General features: G+C 34.7%; 4 protein-coding genes across 6 annotated transcripts; 3 read left to right on the forward strand and 1 right to left on the reverse strand.

The window, feature by feature from the left end:
* Positions 1-7,119: 7,119 nt before the first annotated feature.
* LOC145163411 (uncharacterized) lies at positions 7,120-7,777 on the forward strand. Its single transcript, XM_079082252.1, has 2 exons — positions 7,120-7,137; positions 7,223-7,777. Exons 1-2 carry the CDS (start codon positions 7,120-7,122, stop codon positions 7,775-7,777), a joined length of 573 nt encoding a protein of 190 aa, XP_078938378.1.
* Positions 7,778-12,928: 5,151 nt separating this feature from the next.
* Positions 12,929-19,135, forward strand: SUA (suppressor of abi3-5). Of its 3 annotated transcripts, none has more exons than XM_079084219.1 (16): positions 12,929-13,245; positions 14,264-14,394; positions 14,579-14,619; positions 14,758-15,493; positions 15,590-15,661; positions 15,749-15,841; positions 15,962-16,041; positions 16,119-16,275; positions 16,362-16,446; positions 16,522-16,613; positions 16,688-16,756; positions 16,835-17,011; positions 17,083-17,263; positions 17,347-18,234; positions 18,462-18,667; positions 18,758-19,135. In XM_079084219.1, exons 2-16 carry the CDS (start codon positions 14,347-14,349, stop codon positions 18,938-18,940), a joined length of 3,108 nt encoding a protein of 1,035 aa, XP_078940345.1. In that variant the 5' UTR covers positions 12,929-13,245; positions 14,264-14,346; the 3' UTR covers positions 18,941-19,135. The 3 variants fall into 3 exon arrangements, with proteins under 3 accessions (XP_078940345.1, XP_078940347.1, XP_078940346.1); XM_079084221.1 differs by having other exon boundaries at positions 16,362-16,428; XM_079084220.1 differs by having other exon boundaries at positions 16,122-16,275.
* Positions 19,136-21,976: 2,841 nt separating this feature from the next.
* Positions 21,977-24,046, forward strand: LOC145165480 (pentatricopeptide repeat-containing protein At5g15300-like). The gene has a single exon (XM_079084222.1). It carries the CDS (start codon positions 21,998-22,000, stop codon positions 23,954-23,956), a length of 1,959 nt encoding a protein of 652 aa, XP_078940348.1. The 5' UTR covers positions 21,977-21,997; the 3' UTR covers positions 23,957-24,046.
* A 348-nt stretch (positions 24,047-24,394) lies between these two features.
* LOC145162270 (expansin-like B1) lies at positions 24,395-27,069 on the reverse strand. The gene is made up of 5 exons (XM_079081462.1): positions 26,854-27,069; positions 26,616-26,722; positions 24,974-25,155; positions 24,752-24,884; positions 24,395-24,660 (listed from the first exon to the last, which is right to left on the reverse strand). Exons 1-5 carry the CDS (start codon positions 26,993-26,995, stop codon positions 24,460-24,462), a joined length of 765 nt encoding a protein of 254 aa, XP_078937588.1. The 5' UTR covers positions 26,996-27,069; the 3' UTR covers positions 24,395-24,459.
* Positions 27,070-27,616: the final 547 nt, after the last annotated feature.

A 27,616-nucleotide genomic window follows, 5' to 3' on the forward strand; every position in this document is an offset into this window, starting at 1 on the left:
ACTAACAATTAACAAAAAGATTTTGATAAACAACTAACTATTTGGAAAAAAAATACCACCTAAAATAACAAATTGACAATTAAAAAAGATTATATATATATATATATATATATATATATATATATATATATATATATATATATATATATATATATATATATATAACAACTTAACCAAAATACGGTAACAATTTAATGAATTAACATTCATCGTATGTAAGTAATGATTACAGATATTTAAACAAAAAAGATTAATAATATTAACACTAATTAATTATAAAATCGAAAGTGCAAATATCACTATTTTATTGGATAATTAAACACAAATAATAAATATTACACTAGCTATTACAATTCACAGACATTGAATGACCTAGAAATAGTTATGCACATTAAGTCATTGAGATTTGAGACATTGACAACACATTATCACTGCCAAAAAAATGTTCTTGGCATTCACGAACAATAACACACTATCATATGAGTCTTTAACAAAGTCAGGGATTCAAGGCAAGAGAAAGATAAATATAAAAATGGTGATATTGCTGAAGAAAGTGAACGAAGAGATATACGAAAGCAGCACATGCCAAGTTACCATCAAAGGAGTGTGATAGAAAGTGGCAGATCAATTTGTCGATGGCCAAAGTCATTCATAAGCAGTTACCAACAAGGTTGCTAAAAAATAAAAATCCGAAAAGCCAATGCAAAATTATCAGAAATTTCGCATATCTGTTTTTTTGGATTCAAATTCGGATAGTTTTCAAAATTTTCGGATATTTCAGATATTCGAAATCTAAAATATCTATATTTGGTATTATTTATTTTATTACAAAATGGAATATATGACGATGAAGGCTTGTTTTATTAACTTTAGTCTTTATGCTATCTCGTCTCTTCATGTCTATTTTATTTTTGGGTTTTATTCTTTTCCCAAAATCCACTCACTTGATAAAAGTGCTTGCTTCGAAATTTTGGTAGAACTTCGCCTTGGTACCGTATATTTTCCTCTTACGTGACCTAGGTTCACATTACTAACTCTTAATCTTATATTCTTGGCGACTAACGATAGTCTAAATCTCTAAATATTATTAAAAGATAACCTTTAATTCTAAATTGAAGAAATCAGGGTCATTGATTGCATTTCAATCCTATATTTTCCACATTTGGATTATTTGCTGACATCATCTTTGTCAACCCTTTTATTTTTGTCCACAAATTTTATAAAACATATATTACGTTTTAAATTAGGAAGTCTATTGATGACAATTAAATCTCACCTGAATTAAATTAGAAATTATATTAATAACAATTCAATATCACCAAAAATAAAATGAATTAAATTAGGAATTCTATTCATGACAATTAAATCTCACTAAAAATAAAATGAAAAAATGCTCCGCCTCATCCCTCATTACCAGTACCCCTACCCTCTCTCCCTTTTTCTTTACATAATTTATCTAACCTAAGTTTTGTAGAGGGGAGGAAAATAGGGAAAGAAGAAATAGAATATATGTGGGCTTCGATCTGTGCAGACTAGTCTTGTGTTCGATCATCATGAAAGAATGAGGAATGATATAGAGATAAATTTCTTTGGATTCTAATTTAATTTGGTCGTAGTTTAGATCGACTTTGGGTACGTTTTAGATTATGTTTCTTTTATTCTGTTTCAACTATAAAGTTCCAATCCATAAAACCTTCGATTTAAGTTTAAATCCATAATTGTTACATTTTCTGAATTTGCTTTGATTTTTGTTCTTATAATCTGTATTGTTGATTTTGATTTTTTAAGTTATAGATATCTGGAAAACAAAATGATGGACACAGCAGCACCGCTACCTCTCATCCATTGTTTCGATTTGGAAGATATGTCAACTAGGTAGTGAATTTGTATATGTCGGTTTTCTTTTTTATTTTTACATTTTTGTATATTCATTTAGTCAATGATTTTTTTGTGGCTTACCAGGTCGTGAATGGAAGATTTACTCGAGTCAATATCTATAATGTTTTACCCATTTAATCCCTTCCTGGATTTGGAGATGGAATTTAAACCCTTATACCATTGAGTGATCCACATATTCTACAACTCATCAAAACCTAGTAGTGATATGTGTTTTGATTTATTGTAAAAAAAACATCTTTAAAAATACAAATTAGGCTCTCAGAAATAAGTTATTCACTTATCCTTTTTTAATATTATAAAAAAACATATTTTAGACTCAATAGCAAAGAAAAGACAAAGTTTTAGTATACCATGTAAACAGATTACATCGATAAATCTTATTGGAAAATGTTTGGGATTGATTAATTTTGGTAATTAGCAGGGTTTTTTTGGTTAACTTGTGTTGTCTGGGCATGCCGAGAAGCATAGTAAGAACCTTGCACAATCTTATTCTTTCGTTTAACTGGTTTGAATCTTTTTACTGAGTTTACTTTCTCAAGATAAATGGGTACACCCTACACTCTTGAAAATAGGGCTGGTAACATTGTGAGTATCAAGGTTTTCTCAGCAATAAAAGAAGATATTTGTATAAAAGTTGCAATATAAACCATTTTTAATTACATAATAATAACTAAACAAAGATATGTGAAGAATTATCTTTATAATTTAAATTGTAATATATAACATAAAAATCGTATGAAATTTTCATTGTTCCATTCCATGCCTCACAAACATGTTTCTAGAATGGAATTACTTATTCTATTATCTTGCTTTTACGATTACCTATCCATTCCATTTCTTTGTTGTTCCATTCTTTGCAACCTCACATATCTCAAAAAAGTAATTCAGAAATCCATCATACAATAGAAAATGTTTTATAAACTCCTATAAGGGAAGAAGAAAGATAAGACGAAATGAGTGTATAGTGTTAATCTAATTATGATGTTCTTTTGTCTCTATTTGCATGTTTCTAGCTTGTTTGTAGTATTGTCTATAAAACATTGTTGTTATATTTGAAAGTTCATTTTACCCTTTTCATCTTTTTGTGTGTATATTTTAATCTTTCAGGTTTTTTTAAAGTATTTTAGGGAGCGTTTCTGCTTGGGAGCGGGGTGAAGTCAAGGGCCCTAAAACTGGAGGGTTGTTGTATTTAGAGCCACTTAAATATTGAAGATTTTTGTTGACATTAATTTCAATAATCATATATACCCTAGAAGATATATAATAACCATAGTTTATTTTTTATAATGTTTTTTTTGTATATTTATTAAATGTTGTACATGTGATGTCTACAAGGTGTTGGTATTTTTTTGTTGGCAAGATATTACGCTATCTAACACCCCAATAATCTATAATATTTGTATAAGATGGTGACACTTATTATTTTTTATTGCAGCTTCTCTTCATATTGATTATCCAATGTGGTTTGAGTTATGGAATGCTGTCACTGAGAGGATTCCACATTGTGGGGCGTTGGAATTAATTACAGAATGAGGCATGATTTATATGCATTTTTGGGTATTCATGGAAATGTTTATTTTTTGCTCATATAGACCGATAATTATTTTACAATATGCTCTTTTAACCTTATATTAGGACATTTTCTAGAAAAAATTGTTTTTAGTATTGAACTTTGAAAAAAAAGTTCATATATAGCATCGTACTCTTAAAAAATGACTTTTTTGGATTATTTTTAGTTGATATGGAAAGTTACATTTTTTGTATATTGAAGATCATTTATAGGATTGTCTTCTGGAAAAAAATATTCATTAATAGCATTAAACTTTGCAAAAAAGTTCATTAATAACATCGTACTTTCTAAAAAGGACTTTTTCATATTCTTTTTGGCTAATCTAGAAAAGTTTTATTTTTATGTACATTAGAGCTCATTAATAGGATTTTTTTGAAAACATTGTGTTAATGGAAAGTACATTTTTATTTTCTTTCGCATATAGACTATGTATGTAAAAAAAAACATTTCAAATATGGACCATTTATGTATTTTTGTTCACAAGTGAACCATTTTGTAACATCCCAAATTTCAAGACCAAAAATTTCATTTTTGATATAACAATTTAGAAAACATTTATAAGAAAACATAATTGAGTCATATCATTTCATAAAACCATAATCTCATGTCTCAAAATCATATCGTAAAAACAGTAACAATGTCAGAGTACAATCCCAAGAAATCTCATAGTGCGGAAATCCTACGTGTGTGTGATGTGCCGCTACCGCGCCGACTCCTTCCCCTTCGCTGAAGAGGTACCTGAAACAAAAATGAAAACTGTAAGCACGAAGCTTAGTGAGTTCCCCCGTCATACCACATACCACATAATGCCTATTCCTCGGTATCTTTCAACTGGTATCTGTCTGGCATAATTAGGAGCTGGGCTCCCCTTCGGTATCTTTAAACCGGTAACCGGGAACTAACCTCCCCTTCAGTATCTTTCAACCGGTAACCGAGAGCTAACCTCCCCTTCGGTATCTTCCAACCGGTAACCGGGGACTATTTCACCCCTACCACTATCACATAATAACATATCATAAGCATACTGATCGCATTATAACATATCATGATCATACTGCTAGGCATGCATGAGTACTATCTACCCCTTCGGTATCTTTCAACCGGTAACTAGGGCTATATCACCCCTACCACTACTAACACATATGTCATAGCATCCTAGCACCTAAAGCATATTAGATAACCACATCAGATAATTGTCACAAAGACAATTATCTAACAAACAAATCCTACTAGTGGGTCGGCATTGTGGTCGTAGACCCACTCCTACTGGAAGGTAACTCACCTCGATGTCGTGTAGTATCTGCACGGTCCTCGGCACGGGAATCGACTCGTCTCTACTCCCCAATCCCTACACAACAACCTTTTCCTATTACTAATGCATACTCATAACTCTTACAAGGGTCAATCCAAATCCAAGTCAAAGTCAACATCCAGTTGACATGACTCGCCGAGTTGGTCCACCAACTCGTCGAGTCCCTATCCTTTCAAAATGATATAACCCCCGACTCTACTCGTCGAGTCTAGCAAGAACTCAACGAGTTCACCTTCAACCATAGCATCAGGACCATCTTCAACCGACTCGCCGAGTTCATCCTTGAACTCGTTGAGTTCATCTTCGTCTTATGAATATGTCCAGTCTACGACTCGCCGAGTTCTATGAACAACTCGTCGAGTCCATCTTCATGAGTTGGGAGATTGCCTTAGACCCGCCGAGTCTGCTCATACACTCGCCGAGTCCTATGATTTCCAGTTCCAAAACAAACCCCTAGCAGGCTGAGTGTTCCCTCCACTTAACCAAAACTATTTCCAGAAGTCGTTTTGGGGAAAAAGCGTCCCGACTCACCGAGTCACCCAAGTGACTCGCCGAGTCCCTCTTTGTCCAAAACTATACAGTCGATTATAATGGGTCTTAACGCGTCAAAACCATAGATCTGGCCTCCTAGGGTCCATTTTATACGTAAAGCTTCAAACTTGATGTACATGCATGGGGCCTTTGGCTCAAAAAGCCATGAGAAGGGGTTTATATGATGCATGGGTCTCCCATGGCCATAAAGTTGGCACCTTTATGCCATGGGAACCCTCAATGGTTCCAGATCTGAAGTGCAACTCTAAGCATATCCACAAAATCTGCTTTTTGCTTCTCTATACTCATAAAAAGGGTAGAAATGGCCCCAACTCAAAATCTAAGTGATAAATGGTCAAGGTTCCAGCTTTTTACCTTAAATGAGCTGAGAATGAAGTAAAACTTCTGGATCTCCTTGCTTCTACTTGAACTCCCAAGCTTCCTTCTCTTCTCCAACTTCAAACACACACAAAATGCACAAAAATGGCTTGAGAGCACTTAAACAAGGCTAAGGTTTCAGTTTAAGGTCTTTTGGAAGTGTAAGGGACGATGGAGGCTGGTTTGGGACGAGTTAAGTTGTTTAAATAGGGTGCAAACCCTAAATATTAGGGTTTTGTCCAGACAGCTCCTACTCGTCGATTCGGTCTTCCGACTCGTCGAGTAGGTCACTTAAACCCCCGATCAACAGTCGAGTCTACTCGACGAGTTGGGCCCCCAACTCGCCGAGTCCCAGAGTAAATTGCAATATTTCTTGAATTTAAATACGTACCAGGAATCGGGTTCTACACATTTATGTAATATATAAATTTAAATGTTAATTAGTAGGTCATTAATATGACAATTTTCTAGGGAAAATTTGTTTTTAGTATTGAAATTTGCAAAAAAAAAAAAAGGTTCATTAACGGCATTGTACTTTAAAAAAATATCATTTTGGAATATTTTTAGATGATATTGAAATGTTTCATGTTTTCCAACATTGAAGCTCATTTGTAGGATAGTGTTCTGGAAGCGAATTTCATTAATAGCGTTGAACTTTGCAAAAAAAAAAATCATTAATAGCATCGTACTTTTAAAAAATAAATTTTTTTGGAATTCTGTAACTACAGGTAGATTCATTGAATGCCTACCTTGATGAACATATGTGGAGAAATCTTTTTGGAAAAGGATAAAATCCTGATATGACAACCCCAACAAGAAAAAGAAAAACCCAGTTTTGACTAACCCAATTTATTCAAAATCTTTATTCATTTTAGTAGCTTACACACCATTTAGATGCTCTCAAAATAGCATATGAAATAACTTCGAGATGTAATGAAGCTAAAATGTTATTTGACATGTTTTGTACTTTCTAATGATCATTACCATGAAATATTTGAAGGATTTATTTACCAGAAAGAATGTGATCAATACACAAAACAATGTTGCATATTCAGAACCTAATGTTCTTAAGTTACTGTAATAAGGTATTCTTGTAATAGTTGATTGGCCCTACCCAACTATCACATGCAAGTTAATGGATTTATGTTGTTCTAAATGTATTAAAATGCTTCACTTAGGTGTTACTCAACACATGGTCTGCGGACTATCCACATTGATTTCATGATTGAGAAGAACACATCACATCGACCAAGATCAGACCATCAACCATATTAGTGACCCTCATTGAGATTAGCAATGTAATTTGAGTAATCATCCAAAACAGACAATGAACTTTGAACTGTAGTAAATCTAAAATCAATTCCTAAACTGTACATCAAACTTCCAACATTAAACCTTGAACATTTTCAATTAATGTTATCGAGTTGATATGCATTCGATTATAGAGGTATATCGTAAATTGTTTAGCTTCCCCTATTGAATTATGGCGTGAATGTAAAGTTTTACGTTTAACCATAAACATGAGGCTTTAGTTTGGTTGTCCAACTAATGATTTGGATGAGACAAAAGCATTTGATGAGTGGATTCTTAAAATTAGTGAAGGTAATACTGATGGCCCTGATGATGGTGAAGTTGAAGTTGAATTTGCAGAAGACGTTGTTGTTCGCTCTACAGGTGACCATATTCATTCAATTGTATCCACCATTTATCCATCATTTGAAAACCATCTTGATGATCCATCATATTTTCAAGATAAAGCTATTTTGGTACCTACAAATGAAGAATTTGATGCTACCAATGACTACATTTTAGGATTGATGAAAGATGAAGGGAAAACATATATGAGTTCAAACTCTTTATTTGAGATAGAGTTACCAGATTTTTTTGAGGAATCAATCTACTCTTCAGTTGTGTTGAATGGTTTTAAGGCGTCTAGAATTTCCAACCATAAACTTACACTAAAAATAGGTGTTCTGGTCATGTTACTTCGTAATATCAAACAAACCAAAGGACTATGCAATGGTACTAGGTTACATATTGTTAGGATTGGATATGTAAGGATTGGAAGACACGTCATTGAAGCCTGAATCATATATGCTAGATTCTTCAACGAGACTACTTATATACCTTGCATGAAGTTAACTCCGTCTAATAAAAGAATCTCATTCCGTTTTTAGCGGAGACAATTCCCCATAGTTGTTTATTTTGTTATGGCCATTAACAAAAGTCAATGACAATAATTATCAAATGTTGGATTAGACTTGCGTAGGCTCGTCTTCACTCAATGTCAGTTATATGTTTTTTTTGTTTCTCGTGTCACAAGTGAAAAATGATTGAAAGTACTCATATATGACGAGGAAGGTCGTCCAACTAATAAAGCAAAAAGTTATGTTTACAAAGGGATTCTTCAACGATTATAGATATTAAGGTGTTTCATTTTTTTTTTCAGACATTTCAATGTTACTAATAATAGTAAATCTGTTTCTGTTACTTTATTTTTTTATAGTGCCAACTTTTTTATACCTTTATATGTATACCTTTATATGTTCTCCGCGTTTTACGTGGGTCATAATCTAGTTCATCACTAATCCCAATGTCTACATCAAGATCTATCAAGTAAGGAACAACCAAGTATGATCATATCGGATGTATGATTCGTTTGGTATATAGAGTATACTGTTTGGAAATCTCACTTTAAACACCTCACTAAATCCAACCTAGAAATTATCTCTGTAAATAGATCAACCAATATAATGACTTGAAATTATTGATAAATCTTATTTATAGGTTCATAATAATGAATATGAACATAAATAAAAGTTACACTTGAAATAAATAAGTGTAACTTAACTTACAGAGATTTTAGCGAAAACCGGGAAATTGTGTAGACAGAATCCTGACTCGAATACTCCTTTTAGCCGGGCTTCTAAACTCCTCAGAGCCTCACTAAAATATCCTGAGAAACCCGGAAAGTTGGATTCGAGAATTCAGAAGAAATTCCAGAGGAAATGGTTTTGAAATTGTGAGAAAACGAATGAAATCGGAAGGGTATATATAGAGTTCCAGTAGGCGCACCGTACACCACCCATAGGAGCTCCGTGCCCTTCCTTTGACGTTGCTCTAGATTGCTTCGGCTGTCTTTATATTGATGGACTCCTTATCACGATGGACTCCTTATCACAAGATATTTAATTATCTTTTAGATTGTTTCGGCTAAAAATCGACCGATCAAAAATTCGTTTTTTGTGTTAACACAACTGCGCTGAAACTTGAAAAATCATAACTTCTTCTCACGAAGTCAGATTTCGACGTTCTCTATATGCATACTATCGGTTTAATGACTACTACGACTTTTGTTTAGATCACTTAGGCTAAAAAGTAATTTATCAAAATTTCACTTTTTACGATATGCAGAGTCGTGCCAGTTTAATCGCGAAACTTCGAAGAAGCACAACTTCTTCATACGCAGTCAGATTTCAGAGTTCTTTATATGTACGAAATCCTTGTCACATATACTATAACTTTGGTTAGTATTATTTATCCTAAATAATATTCTATTAAAAAGTCGTTTTATCACTTAATATATCTTAACTGCCTAGCCCGAAGTTGCGGGTGTTACAATGTCATTGGTTACACTATTTTGCGTAATAAAATGAATGATGTTTTTTTGAATGATGTTTTGATTTATAGTATAATAAAGAAGCACTTACGAATATTAAGATTGAACATGTGATTAGTCTCTTTCCGAAAATGAAATGATGAAAATATCAACTTTAAAATGTAATCTCTAGATTAGTTTGACACTTTGTCAATTTATCATATTTAATAAAATCGTAATTACTATTTTTTGTTATCTTATTATACATGGATAATGATTTGTAAGGGCAATCAACTTTATGTTTTGTACATATTTAGTAACTAACCTTTTTTTTTTGTGTATGTGTGTGTTCGGTATACCATTAACTTGTTGAAATAGTTCAAAAAGTACAAATACGACCACTAATAGAGGGGTTGTAACACTAGCGAAAATCACGACAATTTTAAACTTTTCAAACCAACCCACAATTATAAAAATGTTTACAAAACCATTGTTTCAAAATGCTTATATAATATCAGAGTATCCCAAAATAATAAAAAAAAACCCATAGACAAGAGAATGTACACGGTCATGTCTTCGCCTTTCCACGGTCATCCGAAGTACCTGAAACAATAAACTAAAACTGTAAGGCAAAGCTTAGTGAGTTACCCAAAATACCACCACAAAACAAGCACATACACAAACACTCATGCCTGACCTAATCAACCTTGGGCTGGAATACCAGGCGTGTCCACGATGGGTCCAGTATCCTCGGGATGGAATGCCCTCGTATTATAAACATGTTGGCTCAATCAGCCTCGGGTTGGAATACCAACATGTCGGGTCCAATCATCCTCGGGCTGGAATACCCCGGTCTGTTGACTGACGCACAAAGCAGTCCAGTCTCACCATACACCATAGCATGTCAACATGTGTATAACAAATAAACAAATAATCAGGTAACAGGTAAACATATAACAAATCCACATATCACTACTACATGCTAACACCTTACATATCAGGATACATAACAAAAGGGGTCGACATTGGTCCATTCGACCCACGAATACAGTGAGGAAAACTCACCTCGGACTGAACACTAGCTGCTGAGGTACTAACTCCGAATCTCAACTCAATCCGACACCTAATCATCACAATGACCGATTCTTAGTCATAATCCAAAATACCCAAAATACCCTTAAGGTCAAACCTGGTCAACTAAGTCAATGTCAAAGTCAAACTAGTCAAACCACTGAGTCAGCTGAGTCAACCCAACGGAGTCAACTCAGCCGAGGCGACCCATAACGAGTACGCGGGGTGTACTCTGGAGGTACGCTGGGCGACTGGGCGTACTCCTCCTTGACCGCGTACGCGGGGCGTACTCCCAAGTACGCGGGGCGTAACATAAATCATGATTCCTTCATTAAGAGCTTATTGTAACGACTTAATGAACCCAAATGCAAATCCAAGGTCCAAATGCCATAAAGAGTCATAAAGTTGGAAACTTTATGACCTTGCATGCGCACAAAGTGCTTAATCCCTAAAGACCCAACACTTTAAAACCTTAAGACTCCCATTAACATGCATGGGACAAAACTAGCCATTACAACTCCATTTTTATGACTTAACCCCACTACTAGAGTCTGTAAATACAACTTAATGAGTCAAGAACATGCCATGTTCGAGATTTAACAATTTGGGCCAAAAAGGGACATAAAATCAACACACAAGCAAGATATAGTGAACCAACCATCAAGGTTTGAACTTTATACCTTCTAATGATGGAAAAGGATGCAAAACTCCCAAATCCAAGCTTGCTTTTAGCTTCCAAGCTTCACCACCGCCTTCCTCTTCCTTTGGAACACACAAAAAATCACACTAAATCTTCCAAGTGCTCAAATGAGGCTAGGGTTTGCACGAGAACACGAGTATGCTGATGGAGGCTGGAAATGAGGCTTAATGTAGCTTAAATATGTGCAAAACCCTCAAAACTAGGGTTTGGGATCTGGCCACGTACGCCCAACATACTAGGGCGCACCCTAGTACGCCCAACGTACTCACGTACGCATGGCATACTCCCATACCCTCAAAATTACAGAAGTGCCACTATGGCTTAATTAAACATTCATGCCCTTAGGGTCCAATTTACATAATAATGAAATCATAAGGGTTAAAATTAGAAGTACCTTATCGACGGGATGTTACAAGGGTTTTCCGGTTTCCAGCTTCTTTTCTGGCTAACATGAGTTTTCCGACAATCTTTGAATTTTTTTCATCATCTTCTCCGGCAAACTTTGAATTTCCCGACGATCTTGTTTCATAATTCGTGAAAAAAAACATTGAATATGAAATCATATTCTTGAAAACCACAAATAAAACCCTTGAAATCGAGATTGTTCGAATGGGATTAACATGTTCCTGAAATCATAATCGTTTTTCCATAATCATTTGAGGGTTTTCCAGAAATACAAAATCATTCTTTAACCTAGAACAAGAACAATTTTTGATCGTTTCCATGAACCATATTTGCATTGGATTTCGACTTTGAGTTTAAAGAACCATAGAATCAATTTGCATCATATTTTATGTTCGAGTTTGAGTCTGAAAACCTAAACCAATGAAGAACCGGCAAAAAACATGGTATCTGGAACGTGGAATTTGAAATCAACTTTAAAATAAGATGCATAACGACTCGAGTTTGAACCTACAAATCAACTATGAAATCAGACTTTGAGTGTCAGTTCGAGTTTGAACCTGAAAATCCGCTTTGAACCTGCAAATCGGCTCTAAAATCTAGAGTTTGTTGAAAGCCTTTGAATTTTTGTTCATGACATCTTTGTTCGTGTATGTACTTTCACCCCCCGACTTCTTGAAACTGAATTGCAAGTTGTATGTTTGATGATGAATCGTTTTTCAGGTTGTGTCAAAACCGAATCGTTTTTCAGGTTGCGTCAAAAAATGAAGAACAAGGTGTAGCTAGTCAGAAAATTCAAAATTGGCTAAAAATTAAAAAATGAGCAGAAAACTCATGTTTGGTAGGAAAAGACGTTGGAAACCGGCAAAACCAACTATTACTGACCATATTGGTACTTTTTAAACAATTTCAATAAATTTAATGGTATATTGAACACAAAAATAAGTTTAATGACTAAATATATACAAACTTAAAATTAGTTATCCTTACAAGTTATAAGTTATCATCATTATTATATATTACAAATAAATTTATTTATAGAACCCTGAACTTTTTATTTTCTAAATCCGCACCAAATTGTAGATATTTTATTAAAGTCCTAAAATTGTATTTTATTAAGAAAAATTAAATATTCTTATATTTTTTTTTCTTTCTATCTATCCCCTAACACTTTTAAATGATGACAAATATGAAAATAATTATTAATTTTATTAAATATGACCAATATCATAATTTTAAGTGTGCAGGAAGATAATATGAAGAAAAAAAAAATATTTAATTTCTCATTTTTTAAAGTCCTAAAAAATGTTTTTGCAATAACATATTACCTTTTTATATGGGATTGTAGTGAATAACACAACTATACATCTCATATATTTATTTTGCAAAAATATAACGGGCATTGCTAGGTAAAAGAAATAATACAAGGACCACATATGCAACTACCAAAAATATATGCAGTCCCAACTCCCAAAAACCTAATCAAAGAAAAAGTGTTTCCTGCCCGTATGCCCTATTATCTGATTACTTCTTCGTACGAACATTCATCCTTCATATAACTACAAATCTCTTGACAACCTCCTTGTTAGGTCATTCCTTGTCGCAAATAGCACCTTGGATCTTGTATTTTGCGTTTGAATCTACAATTTTCGTCAATTTGTTCGATTCTACACAGTCGTAATCGTCTATCTGCTACACGATGCATTCGAAGCAATTAACCTGAATTGGTGTTTCTAGATCGAAGATATAAACAAAATCGGGCGATCGAATTAAGCGTCTGCAGCGTAAGAATCGTGAGCTTATGCCTATAGTTTTATCGATTCCTAATAGAATAACGGAGTATCAAGGGTTTGCAGGTGTTTGCAAATATTGTAGGGTGTTTTTCTTGGTAAAATTTGATGTTGTTTTGTAGTGGAACAGGAATTTACCAGGTGTATGCAAGATACCCATTGGCATGGACTTTAATCGCTCTGTTCATAGCTACCCACTAATAAATTTTAATTTTTTTATTTTCTCCTGTTGCGAATTATTAAAAAGTAAACGCTGAATCAATATAAAAAAAAGTTTGAGTCATGGAACCGAGTAATCGTTTTTGAAGGGATACGCGATTGTTGAGTTGGGATTGGGATTGGGATTGGGTTGTGACCAGAGACTAGAGTCTGATATATTAATTATCTTTTCAATGTAACCTTTTGCGGTTGTGATTTAATTACTGAAGCGTAAGGAATCATTGTGGATCTCATGGTAATTGTTGCCCGTATAGGACTTTGGGGTTTAAAATATTGATTAGCTTGTACTCTTGAAAAATGTTAGCGTGTTTAGCTTCAATTTCTGGTTCTTGTGCTTTAAGTATGATAAGCCTGAAGTTGGGCAATTGGAAATACATAATCTTTAAGTTACTTGTAAGATTTGCATTTAGTTACATGTTGGTTAACGTCAGTTTAGCGGATTAGTTGGGACATTGTTACTATGTTTATCTTTAAACCTGAGATAAACTACAATTCTTTGTTTGTCATTGGTACTATGTTTATCTTTAAACCTGAGATAAACTACAATTCTTTGTTTGTCATTGGTACTATGTTTATCTTTAAACCTGAGATAAATTTGTAAACTTGTTTGCTGCTGGTTTCTTCTTCTTCTTCAAGAGCCTTAATTTTCTGTATTATAAGAAATTGAAGATGGATATATGTGGGAAGAATTAGATTTTTGAAGAGTTGAGTCCAGTAAAATGGGAGGCCAAGTCATGACGATTATTACTCAAATTCACTGTAGCATGACTGTCTGTTTGTGCATCCATTACAGGAAAAAAAAAGGTTTAATAAAGAGTGGTGTTGCTCCTGAAACCTGTAAGCATTCAATCATCAAGAGGAGGGGTAACATTGGAAATGGATCCTGGTCGCTATGGTCTTCAGCCTGGATGGGAAAATAACAGCGTAATTGTGGTTTCCTTTTTAAAAAAAATGACATATATGGGATGATATACAAATACAATCAAGATATTAGGGCTTGCTTTTGTGACTCTCATCTCATCCTTAAGCCATGGGACAAAATGAGGATATGGAATTCTAGTTCCATGCTTATAACTTGCTGACATACCTTATTCTCTTGAATCCACAGGCCCTCGATCGATATGCTGCAGTCCATGAACCAAATTTTCGGTGAGTTTTTCTTCATACCATCAGTCAAAATAAAGTATACTTCTTGAACTTTTTAAAGTTAACAAGTAATTCATATTCATGTTTTTTTGTTATACCACTGTTTCTCTGTTTTGCATCTGCCTTATGTTCAATTAACAGGGCGGATGATTCATACGATGATAGGAGGTATTTAGATGACCGTTTTCCAAGAGATGAAATCTATTCAAGAAACACCTTCCCACGTGATGTATTGGAGAGGGAGACCTTTCCTCCTCCACAGGAACCAGTGGGAGCTTGGCCTCAAACTCAAACAAGAAGGCGAAGCTATGAAGATGAATATCCACTTGATAGAGATTCAAGGCGACATGATAATAATCCATACCCTGAAATCGACACTGTCAAATATCGTGATGTTGATTCATATCACTATGATGATCATGGATACGAAAGGCCTCCAAGATATAGTGGACGTGAACGTGAACGTGATGATTATGGATATGATGATTATGATTATAATAGAGGTCGTGTGTCACAAAGCAGAGAGGATAGCCGTGAGAGAGATTATGAATATGGAAGTGGAAGGCATAGCTATGATTCTGATTATGAAAGAGGTGGTAGGAGAGAGGGTAGTTGGAGAAGGCGTGGGTCCCGTGATAGAAAAGGTTTGAGTAGAGAAAGGGATCAAAGTCCATACAGAAGGCATGAACGTTCTAGATCACGTGGACATGATGACCGTGTTAGGTCGAGATCTCCAAGAAGTCGTAGTCATGGCAGAAGTCATCGTGAGGACAGCTATGATGATGACAGGGACAGAGACAGAGACAGAGACAGACATGACAGGTCAGATAGAAGAAGAGATCGCGATGAATATCGTCACCATGAACATTATTCAGTGGTATGTGTAAATCATAATGCACTATTTAAAAAAAGTTCACATTCGATAGGTTTTTTCTTTCTTTCTTAGTTGGATGACTTGATTATCATTGTGTAGGTTCCATCTGCTACTGTTGTTGTGAAGGGTCTTTCCCAAAAGACAACTGAAGAAGATTTATATCAAATGCTTGTACTCTTTCTTCTCTCACTCATCTCTTTGCCATTGTTTCAATCATATTTGTTTAGTTTCTTATATCATACTTTTGTCACCATTTAGGCTGAATGGGGACCTCTTCGCCATGTTCGTGTCATTAAAGAACGAAACTCTGGTGTTTCTCGTGGATTTGCATTTATTGATTTCCCTACAACGGTATAAATTTAGGGTTTTTTTTTTTTTTTTTTTTTTTTTTTTGAATTTTTTGGTGCATAAATGTTGTGGCTTGTGAGTAGCATACTTATGAACTTATTGTTGGCTGCAAATCAAAATCAGGGATCTGCACGTTCGATGATGGATAAGATTGGAGATGAGGGTCTTGTTGTGGATGGTAGGAAGCTATTCTTTGAGTACAGGTAAATGCATGTCTGATGCTTAGTTTTATTTTAGAATATTTAGTTTCATTGTTACTTATCTGTTGTTTGTGTTGCAGTAGTAAACCAACTGGAGGAGCTGGTGGATCTGGGTTTGGGTCAGATGGTTCATCAAGGTCAGGGCACATGAACCACAGAAGCACAATGGTTCTTTCTGATTGGATGTGCACAATATGTGGTTGTGTTAATTTTGCACGGAGGACATCTTGCTTTCAGGTGTTCTATTATTTATAATTCAAAACATGTTGTCTTTTTCATTTTCTTGACCTTTTCAACTGAGTGTTGACCTTTGTTGAAATCAGTGTAATGAACCTAGAACAGACGATGCTCCTCTAGCAGATATGTCATCATCAAATACTAATTCATTTGGTAAGAAAGGGGAGACAGGTTAGTTTATCAACAGCTTAAAACTATCATGCCTGATTGAAGCATTTTTTTTTTTTAAACATGTTGTACTTTCAGGTCCCACACATGTTTTGGTTGTGAGAGGTTTGGATGAAAATGCTGATGAGGAAATGCTTCGTTATGAATTTTCTAAACACGCTCCAATTAAGGTACACATCATTTTTTGTGCTATAAGTAATGTATAATTTTTTATTTTTTGAATGATATATAATTGTGTTTACAGGATCTTCGACTTGTGAGAGACAAATTTACTCACGTCTCAAGAGGATTTGCATTTGTACATTTTCATTCGGTAAGTTTATATACACTTGTCACTTGTGGAACATTTTAGTATTTGATTATTCTTATCTGGATGTATTTTGAATCTCAGGTTGAAGATGCCACAAAAGCCCTTGAGGCAACAAATGGGACAACACTTGAGAAAAATGGCCAAATTTTGAGAGTTGCATATGCAAAAAGCATACTTGGACCAGGAACAGGGGCGTCCTCTTCTCACTCAAGTAGCCTTGCTGCTGCAGCAATTGAGGCTGCTGCATTTGCTCAGCAGGTAATGGAATAATTTGTTTTTTTTTATAAAATATATAAAATTCATATTAAAATGTTTTGTGTGGTTTGTAGTATGATGCTGTTGGATGGGCGCCAAAAGAGTATAATCCAGATGAGAAACAATCTAAGGGGCAACAAGAGCAGGGTGGAAATCCAAAAGATGCTTCGGCTCCTCAGTCTGGTTTTGTTTGGGATGAAGCATCTGGTTATTACTATGATGCTGCTTCTGGATTCTATTATGATGGAAATACAGGTTCTTTTTTCTTGATAAAGATAATTACAATATGGAATTATGGATGTATATGATCACTGATGTATTCCATACATACATTACAGGTCTATACTACGATGGTAACAATGGAATTTGGTATTCGTATGATCACCAGAGTCAACAATACGTCCCTTGTAATAATGATCAAAACGATAACAAAAAAGAAAAGGATGGTCCCAATACCAGAAAAGTAGTGATATCTGCAGCGGCTGCCACCACAACGACCGCTAGTTCGTTGGCGGATGCTGTTCAGGCGGCGGCAATAGCAGCAGAGAAAAAGGAGAAAGAGAAGATGAAAGAAATAAAACTTGCTTCAAAAAGTAGTATTTTGGCTAGCAAGAAGAAAATGAGCAACGTGCTTTCCATGTGGAAGCAGAGAAGCCACGAGAGTCAAGCACCACGAGATGCCAATCAGTCATCTTCATTAACAGAAGAAAAATCCAGCACTGTATCTGTATCTGTAACTGGTGGTGCTGGAAAGTTAAAAAATGAGGCAGCAGTTTCTTCTGTTAACACATCGGTCCAGTCAGCGAGCTTATCACATGCACAAGATGCACCAAAGGCTGTGGGAGTGGGAACTTTGAGAGGTGTGATAAGGGGGTCTGGTAGAGGGGTGGTGAAATCAGATACTACATATGTGGGGTCAGGGTCATCTGCAATTACAAATAATGTTGCATCAACAACCACAACAAGCATGGAAGTGCATAATTCTTGTGCAGTGCCATTTAGGACGGATGCATCTGCTTTAGGCTCTTACACACCGCCAGCAGCTACAGTGAGTGGTAGAAGACGGTTTTCAGAGGCGCCTGTACATGTACATGGACAGTCAGCAATGTCTGGTAAAGAACAACAGCAGCAGCAGCAGTATAGTGGTTATAGGGATCGAGCTGCTGAAAGGAGGAGTTTATATGGTTCGTCGTCCTTTGGGGATGATGTTGGCGTTGGGGATCCAAGTAAGCATTTGTGAATATAATTGTTTCAGTAGTCTTGTTATATTCATCTTATTAATTAATTAATGCTTTAAATATGAAAAAAGAGGAGGAGATGGATATGTCCTATGTAAAAGGACAGAGAATCTGTTTGATGATGGATAGGGATACTAGTATTATTATTGATTGTTTATTATGTATTGACTGTTTATTTATTTATTTAATATAATGGGTGGGCTTGTTTTTAAAAGATGGAGATTCGGGTATGAAAAGGGATTCAATGCCTTTTCCGCCTGGTGTTGGTGGGACACGTGGAGGTGGAGGTGGAGGTGGAGAGGCGGCAGGTGGGGGTAGTGGAAGTGGAAGTAGCTATGAGGTGATTACAGCTGAGAAGGCGATTGATGAGAGTAATGTTGGCAACCGGATGCTTCGAAACATGGGGTGGCAACAAGGCTTGGTAACTTTTCCAACTCTTTCCTTTTAATCAATCAGAAGAAATACAAACCATTATTTTTACAAAGTTTTGAGAGTTTGAATTGAATTGCAGGGGTTGGGGAAAGACGGGAGTGGGATGGTGGAGCCCGTGCAGGCACAAGCCACAGAAAAGAGAGCGGGACTCGGGAGTCAACCCAAGAAGGCGGTGGACCCTACCCTGGAGGTGCAAGCAGGTGATAGCTACCGGACTCTCATTCAAAAGAAAGCACTTGCCAGATTCCGAGAGATGTCATAGACCACATTTTGGATTGGATTGGATGAATCACATTATACTATCTTTTTTTGTCGTAAATGAGTAGAGGGTTTGGAAGCTTTAAGGTTTATGGTAACACTGCTTCCATTTTTATGTGATGAATTTAAGTGTGCTGCCTGCTGTTTACATTTCACTCTCTTGGAGTTTGATATAAAATTGTTTATAGGATTTAGGTTAGCTTTTGATGTTGATGATGGTGGGAATCACTTGGGGTTATTGATTTCTAAACCAAATGGATGTTCAAACTATATTGATGTTCCTATGTGCTAAAGAATGTTGAACATGATATTTTGGAATGCCATGAATCACGTAGACACTAACTATGAAGACAAAATACTACTTACATCCACACATCAATCAAGTTCCACATATGTCTCATAGTTACATCATATATTGTGGATTTTAAGCAATAGCTCTTTGTATCGGTCTTCTTGAAGATGCATGGCCTTCTGTTTGATATCAGTTAATTGAAGAGTTATGTCGTCATGTTTGATAATGTGTTCGGGTTCACAACTCCTTGAATTCTGACTTGGATAAAACTCAACTGCTTCATCATTGGATGCTTATGCGTGAAATGGTTTCCTAATTGTTTCAATGTATAATGTGATATCACATGTTTTGAGCATGCATGTAGTATAACAAACCTACACTTTAGTCTAGTCCTCCACCATGGTATCAACATGTTTCTATTGCAACCGGACATGTTAATATTAATCGCTAGGTTAAACAGTCAAAGTGGCATAACAAACTAGCATTAACAGGACAATGCCTACTATTAAGCAAATGCGGACTCACTTCAGATGTGCAAATGCAGCGGCTACTCCATATAGAGGTTGAATCGACACTTACACTATGATTTTGCTTTGCAATCATATTATATAAACTATTTGGACTGAATGCTAAATTGATATGGAATCAATTATATATGATTTTTATTACAGTATGCTCTACGTTCATTAATAAAATATATTAAAAAAAAACAACAAAACTGTTATTTAAAAATAAATAATCCTATAAAAAAGTATGATAAATGATAAAAATTCTATTTGTTTCTCCTTGGTAATTATTGCAAAGTTTGAGGACATTGTTTATGTTTATCTTTCTTTTTTAAGAAATTTATTATGTGTAACATATTGCATTTTCTACTAATTATATATGTAGCGATTGATAATTTATGCAACATAATGATCACTAATTAAAACAAAATATGAAAGATGATTTTTAAAATTTGTCATAATGAAAATAAGAGATATTTGCAAAAATGACATGAAGAATCTTACTTTATCACATTATATGACTATGTGATTCATACTTTCAAATCATAAACACACATATTCATACTTTCAAATAATTAAATACATGAAAAATCTTACTTTATCACGTTATATAACTCCGTATCGATTCATACTTTCAAATCATATACACATATATTCATATATTTAGAAACCTATATTCTCATATCTCAATTACCTTAGAAGAGATTTTTATATCTTGTATCTCTATATATATATATATATATATATATATATATATATATATATATATATATATAATGATTGAGTCACATAATCAATTTTCAAACCGGCCAAGTATGTACTTTTGCTGGATATAGTTATAATATATTCATAGTTATTATATGTTATATTTTTGCTTTGCATACATTATATTTGTAGGTTTTTATATGTTATACAATAGGATAAAAATTAACGGTAAATTTAATTAGACAAAATTGCAAAAATGGTCCCTGTGGTATGATTTTTTTGGGTTTTTAGTCCAAACCTCGACTTTTTTGGTTTTGTGGTCATTTTGAACTAGTTTTGTTGTGTTTTTAGTCCTCTGAATAGTCATTTGAAATGACTGTAATAACTTGGGGTATTTATTTTTCATTTCTTCTTAAATCTATTACTAATTTATTTATTTTAGTAATTAAAAAAAAATAAGAAGGACCCACCTTCTCTCTCGTCTTCTTCCTAAAAAGAACACACACAGTTTGAAATTGGTTTTGTAATTCAAGAACTCAAGACCAAAAGCATCAGATGCACACCTATATTTGTTTTTGAAATCGATTTTGTATTTCATTTATGAAACCGATTTTGTATTTCGTTTCTGGAACTTGATTTCAAAAATTAAAACACACACACAAACAAATTAGTTTTGGGGGATGAAGTCGTATGCACAAATCGATTTCCAGAATCGATTTTTGTTTTTTTTTTGTTTCAGAAATGATTTGAAAAACAAATGATTCATATTCGATATTGTTCCACCTGTTACTTGTGATTTCATCGCCCTTGACCCAATTACCACCGCCAGCTGCACTCTGTGATTCCCCCCACCCACCGCTGCTGGCAATCCGTAGCCACCACTGAACGCCTTCGTTCTCCATTTCCACTGGCATGTAACAGATCTGCAGCATCAGGAGGAGCAACTGTAGCCGATTACTGTTACCGGTGTTTACACCTCTTAAACCACTATCGCTACGAAAGGGGTGAACGGAACCCTCGCCGATGCCGATCGGAGATCCAAAACCGCGAAATTCGCAGTGGAGATTCTCGGGGAGGAGCTTCGAGCTGTGGAGGTGAGTGGTGGGGGAGATATTGAGAGAAGAGAGCACACTACATACATCTTCATCCACATCGATTGAAGGAGGAAAAGAGCTTGCTATCTGATCCCGATCGTACCCCGACAAAACACCGGAATCGGTGAGAGCCCCCGACGAAAATGACTGAAAAGTACCTTCGTTCTTGAGGAAGAAGACGAAGAGGAAGAGTTACTCCTTATTTCTTGGTTTTTTCTTAAACAACACACGCTCCAAATTTTCAGATTTGTTCTTGAGGAAGAAGACGATCAGAGAGAGGGCGGGGCCCAATGTTTATTAATAATAAAACATTAAATTAAATAGAAAAAATATAAAAAAATATGGCATTTTAGTCCTTTCAGTTTTTCGGGGATCAAAACCACATAAATTAGGCCAAAAGGACTACCAATCCAAAAAAACCGTGGTTTAACACAATTTTTGCAATTTTGTCATTTAATTATTAAATGGTTTTAAATTTCAAAACTTTAAAAGCTGAGGATGGATGTGATTGGAGGGTAATCAACTCAAAACACACGATGGCTGCTGGTAAGATCGTGAAACTCCCCCAACCCATTGAAAAATTTCGAGAAATTCATAAGAATCTCTCCCTCAGGTCCTCACCCAAGCTTTGGCATGATCACGAGAACGAGGATGCAGGCGAACCCATTTTACGCCTAAACCATCACATCTTGAGCAAATTAGAGTCATGTTCAACCGTTACACTCAGAGAATTCAACCAAGTACACGCACAGCTCATTCTTTCAGGTCTCTTTCAACATTCCCTTGCATCGGGTAGGGTGATGAAGAAGCTCTGTTCTTCTCCATCTACTGTGTTTCACGCTGTTAATCTTTTTCATGGGGTAGATGAACCCGATTCCTTCTTATGTAACACTATTATGAGAGGCTTTGTGAATGCGACCGAACCGCTTAGAGCTTTGGAATTTTACCGTCGAGAAATGATTGCGAAGTTCATCCCTGCCAACCATTACACATTTCCTTTGCTGGTGAAGATTTGCGCTGAATTGGGGTTGGTTAGAGAAGGGGAAAAGGCTCACACCCGGGTCTTAAAAGAAGGTTTTGAGTTGGATTTATATGTGCGCAATGCATTGATTCATATGTACGCGGTTTGCGGGAGAATAAGGGATGCACAGATGGTGTTTGATTTGAGTTGGGAGTCGGATATGGTGACTTGGAATTCAATGATTGATGGGTATGTGAAGAATGGAATGGTTGGCCATGCACGCAATCTGTTCGATGAAATGCCTGAGAGGGATGTATTTAGTTGGAACTCCATGATTGCTGGTTATGTTTGGATTGGGGACATGGTGGCAGCACAAGAGTTGTTTGATAGGATGCCATGCAGAGACATTGTTTCTTGGAATTGTCTGATTGATGGGTATGCTAAAATTGGAGATATCGTGTTTGCACGTAAATTTTTTGATTGGATGCCATGCAGGAACGTAGTTTCATGGAATACCTTGTTAGCTCTTTACACTCGCTCCAAAAATCACAACGAGTGTTTGAATCTTTTTGATGATATGTTGGAGGAACAGGATGTGAAGGCAAACGAAGCAACTCTGATGAGTGTCTTAACTGCATGTGGACACTTGGGAAGGCTGGATAGGGGTGAACAGCTCCATTTGTATATGAAGAACAACAAGAACATCATAGTGGATGCGTTACTTTCAACTGCTTTGTTGACAATGTATGCGAAATGTGGATCAATGGACCTTGCTCAACAGGTGTTTGATGAAATGCCAGAGAGAACAGTAGTTTCATGGAATTCAATGATAAGTGGATATGGAATGCACGGACATGGAGAAAAGGCTTTACAAATGTTCCAAGACTTGGAGAAAAGTGACTTGGTGCCAAATGATGCTACTTTTGTGTGTGTTCTTAGTGCGTGTTCACATGCAGGAATGGTTTTGGAGGGATGGTGGTATTTTGACCTGATGCAACGAGTTTACATGATTGAACCAAAAGTTGAGCACTATGGTTGTATGGTTGATCTCCTTTCACGAGCTGGTTTGATGAAAGATTCTGAAGATATGATCAAGAACATGTCCATGGCTAAAGGACCTGCTTTATGGGGAGCCTTACTATCAGCTTGCAGGACTCACTCAAATCTAGAACTTGGAGAAATGGTGGCAAAGAGGCTTATTGAATTGGAACCTAATGATGTTGGGCCATATGTGTTGTTATCAAATATATATGCTGCTGGAGAGAGATGGGATGATGTTGAAAATGTGAGAGAGATGATGATGAAGAAAGGGTTACATAAATTGGCTGGATCAAGCCTGGTTCAATTTGGAAATTCTGATGTTGAATCAAATGGAGGTCATTTAGTTCATAAGAGGAGATTAGTTTACTCCATGCTGAGTGATATGGGTGTTCAAATGAAAATGTCATACAAAAATACATGATCATTCTTTAGAGAGTTCATATACACAAGTAAATATTGTTGTTTGTTAAATTTGATATTTCTGTAATAAAGAAAAATTATGTTTTTCCAATAGTTGATTGACAGGTCAAATAGTGCTTGGAGTAGCATCTTGAAACTTGAAAGTACTTCCATTAAAAAATAGTACCCCACTCCTTACTTCAAGGAAATTGCATTTTTTAGAAGCATCACATCATTGCTTTTGCCTTAAAGAAACCATTTTAATTATATCCACAAATCATATTAAAAGATAGGACTTTTATCCGTTAAAACTTTATGCTTAATAAATGGATACACTTTTACAAATGAAAGGATAATGAACTTTGGTACAACTTTTAACAAAATAAAAGAAGAAAATAAATAATCATAACATCAAATATAATAATATCTTATAACTATTCAAAAAAATTTAAACCGACATACTGTAGACAAATTACTCTATGCTTATTCTCGTATATATTTTTGATGGTACGATGAATTAGTTTCTTATTCCACTTGTACCCCTGTGTCATATATGTCTCCCTTCTTCCAATTCTCAGGTATTATATTAACTGGAACAACCCATTTTTCATCTCCATCTTCACCACTAAATAGCATTCTTAAAGACAATGATCCACTCGGTGGAGAGTTTGTTGTGAAAACTGATCCATAGCTTCTATCCAATAGTTTACAAACGAAATTTTTTGTCTACATATGACAAATAGCAAACTAACATGTGAGAAAAATGTAGATAACTAATTTTGTTACATTTTTTATATATATGATTTTGAATTATTACCTCACATAGTTGCACAGCAGTAATGTCGTTTTGGCCTTGTTGGTACCATATGACAAAAGCAAGGTAATACGGGTAGTCACTGCTCTCATCTATCTTGATGGTGATGTTATTCTTCGGGTAACTGCATGAAACCCTGTGGAGGAGGTGGAGATTTTTTAATATTTTCTGACACAAAATAAATAAATATATAAATATGTTGATCATACTTAATCATCATGTTACCTTCTATATTCAATATCTACAACTCCTTGTGATAGTAAAGATGTTTCTGCATTTGTAGATTGAGCCATCTTCCGGAAGGCTTTCTTGCTCATAATGAAGTCTGTTCCATGACTGGATCCTTGGTCAGTTATAACAACATTCACTCCTTCATCTGAACAATCATTACTGTTGGTGCACCTTACCTGATCATTAATATATATGAAAAAAGTAATTAAATAATTTGTTATATATAATATATATAGCCTTGTTTAAATATATATATATATATATATATATATATATATATATATATATATATATATATATATATATATATATATATATGGGAAAAGGGAATATACATTACAGCCCCACCTAAGCTTAGGTACTAAACCTCTTGAAAATACATTGTTTTACTATATAAAGATTATGGTTAATGGATTCACGATTAATATTTCAAGATGTAAATTCAAGATCGACACAATAGCGTTTAGGGTTTAGGGTTTAGGGTTTAGGTTTAGGGTTTAGGGTTTAGGGTTTAGGTTTAGGGTTTAGGGTTTAGGGTTTAGGGTTTAGGTTTAGGGTTTAGGGTTTAGGGTTTGGATTTAGGGTTTAGGGTTTAGGTTTAGGGTTTAGGGTTTAAATTTAGGGTTTAGGGTTTAGGTTTAGGGTTTAGTAATGTTCACTTGGGTGAAGTAATAAACGATAATTGAGGAAAGAAAACAGAGATGGTAAAACGATAATGAAAGAAATAAATGTTATGGAGGATGATATATTTACCAAGTGAAACCAAACCGGGTATATTTAGCATGTTAAAACGACATATTTTAGAGGTTAGTACCTAAGCTTAGGTGGAGCTGTAATGTATATTCCCTATCCCCATATATATATATATATATATATATATATATATATATATATATATATATATATATATATATATATATATATATATATATATATATATATATATATAGAGAGAGAGAGAGAGAGAGAAAGAGAAAAGAGAATATACATTACAGCCCCACCTAAGCTTAGCTACTAAACCTCTTGAAAATACATTGTTTTACTAGATAAAGATTACGGTTAATGGATTCACGATTAATACTTCAAGATGTAAATTCAAGATCGACACAATAGGGTTTAGGGTTTAGATTTAGGGTTTAGGGTTTAGGTTTAGGGTTAGGGTTTAGGGTTTAGGGTTTAGATTTAGGGTTTAGTGTTTAGGTTTAGGGTTTAGGGTTTAGGGTTTAGATTTAAGGTTTAGGGTTTAGATTTAGGGTTTAGGGTTTAGGTTTAGGGTTTATGGTTTAAGTTTAAGGTTTAGTAATGTTCACTTGGGTGAAATAATAAACGATAATTGAGGAAAGAAAACAGAGATGGTAAAACGATAATGAAAGAAAGAAATGTTATGGAGGATGATATATTTACCAAGTGAAACCAAATCGGGTATATTTAGCATGTTAAAACGACATATTTTAGAAGTTTAGTACCTAAGCTTAGGTGGGGTTGTAATGTATATTCCCTATCCCCTATATATATATATATATATATATATATATATATATATATATATATATATATATATATATATATATATATATATATATATATATATATATATATATATATATATATATATATATTGTGTTGTGTTTATGACCTGGTAGCAAGCACCACAGCCTACACCATCTCTGTAAAGATCAGATGCAGCTGCTACATATCCATTATTAATCGTTGCTCCCAATGAGCCATATCCACATCTCCCAGCTGCAAAAAATCATCAAAGATTCGAATCATTACAAATTAAGTTACAATCATATATATACGTATGCATGTTTATATATATATATATATATATATATATATATATATATATATATATATGTTTGAGTTCTCACTTTCCGATCCTTTGTCATCAGAATCTGGGTAGTATGCTGCTCGAGAATGGATGAAAGGGTCATCTGATGCGCTTTGTGCAGGATTTATCACAGAAAAGATCAAAGCCGAAACTATGAAGAGAATATGAAGTGACAATGTCATTTTGGGAATCAAGATTGTTATAACTTATACAGAAGAAGCAAATGGATATCAATGGAGAGAAGATTGGTTTTGTATTGAAGCAAACAATTTAATGTTTGTAGTATTTATAGTGAATGAAATGAGTATGTGGTTGGTAGTATTTTCTATGCTTTGACACTTTGTGTTGAATTTCGTTTGTTCCTCTCATCAACTTGCTTGGATATGGAAACTACTTGGAAACACTTTGATAACTTGAATTCTCCTCCATATTTTACTATTTTACTTTTTTCATATTGAAACCAGTGGCTGAAATTTCAATTACAAATAAGTGCTTGTCATTTTCATATATGGATGAAGTATATATAGGTATATTAGTCATATATTTGATGTATAATATCAGGGACCATTTTTTTTTATTGGTTACACGATTTGAAAACTTGGACCTGAGCTTGGCAAACAAGACTGAGATTGATAATATTTTGTGCATTGGACAAAGAAAGAGGGCTGCTAAAGAATTCTTATTTTGAAAACAAAAAAGAATTTTTTGAAATGGAAGTAAAACAGTGAGGGGAAGTTAGGTGCTTTAGCACTAAATATGTATATTCAACTTAAGCCTATGCTCATGTTCCCATTTGTGCTAAT

This window comes from Lactuca virosa, chromosome 3 (assembly GCF_052849685.1).
Source record: "Lactuca virosa cultivar CGN04683 chromosome 3, Lactuca_virosa_CGN04683_v6, whole genome shotgun sequence".
Lineage (NCBI taxonomy): Eukaryota > Viridiplantae > Streptophyta > Magnoliopsida > Asterales > Asteraceae > Lactuca > Lactuca virosa.

What these genes read in the sequence shown, in the direction of transcription:
- SUA (XM_079084219.1), top strand. Translation starts at nt 14,347, where the DNA reads ATGGATCCTGGTCGCTATGGTCTTCAGCCTGGATGGGAAAATAACAGC. An exon ending in CTATTATGATGGAAATACAG is followed by an intron (nt 17,264 to 17,346) that starts GTTCTTTTTTCT and finishes CATACATTACAG; the next exon opens with GTCTATACTACGATGGTAAC. An exon ending in TGTTGGCGTTGGGGATCCAA is followed by an intron (nt 18,235 to 18,461) that starts GTAAGCATTTGT and finishes TGTTTTTAAAAG; the next exon opens with ATGGAGATTCGGGTATGAAA.
- LOC145165480 (XM_079084222.1), top strand. Translation starts at nt 21,998, where the DNA reads ATGGTTTTAAATTTCAAAACTTTAAAAGCTGAGGATGGATGTGATTGG.
- LOC145162270 (XM_079081462.1), bottom strand. Translation starts at nt 26,995, where the DNA reads ATGACATTGTCACTTCATATTCTCTTCATAGTTTCGGCTTTGATCTTT. An exon ending in TGATGACAAAGGATCGGAAA is followed by an intron (nt 26,723 to 26,853) that starts GTGAGAACTCAA and finishes GATTTTTTGCAG; the next exon opens with CTGGGAGATGTGGATATGGC. An exon ending in GTAGATATTGAATATAGAAG is followed by an intron (nt 24,885 to 24,973) that starts GTAACATGATGA and finishes CCTCCTCCACAG; the next exon opens with GGTTTCATGCAGTTACCCGA.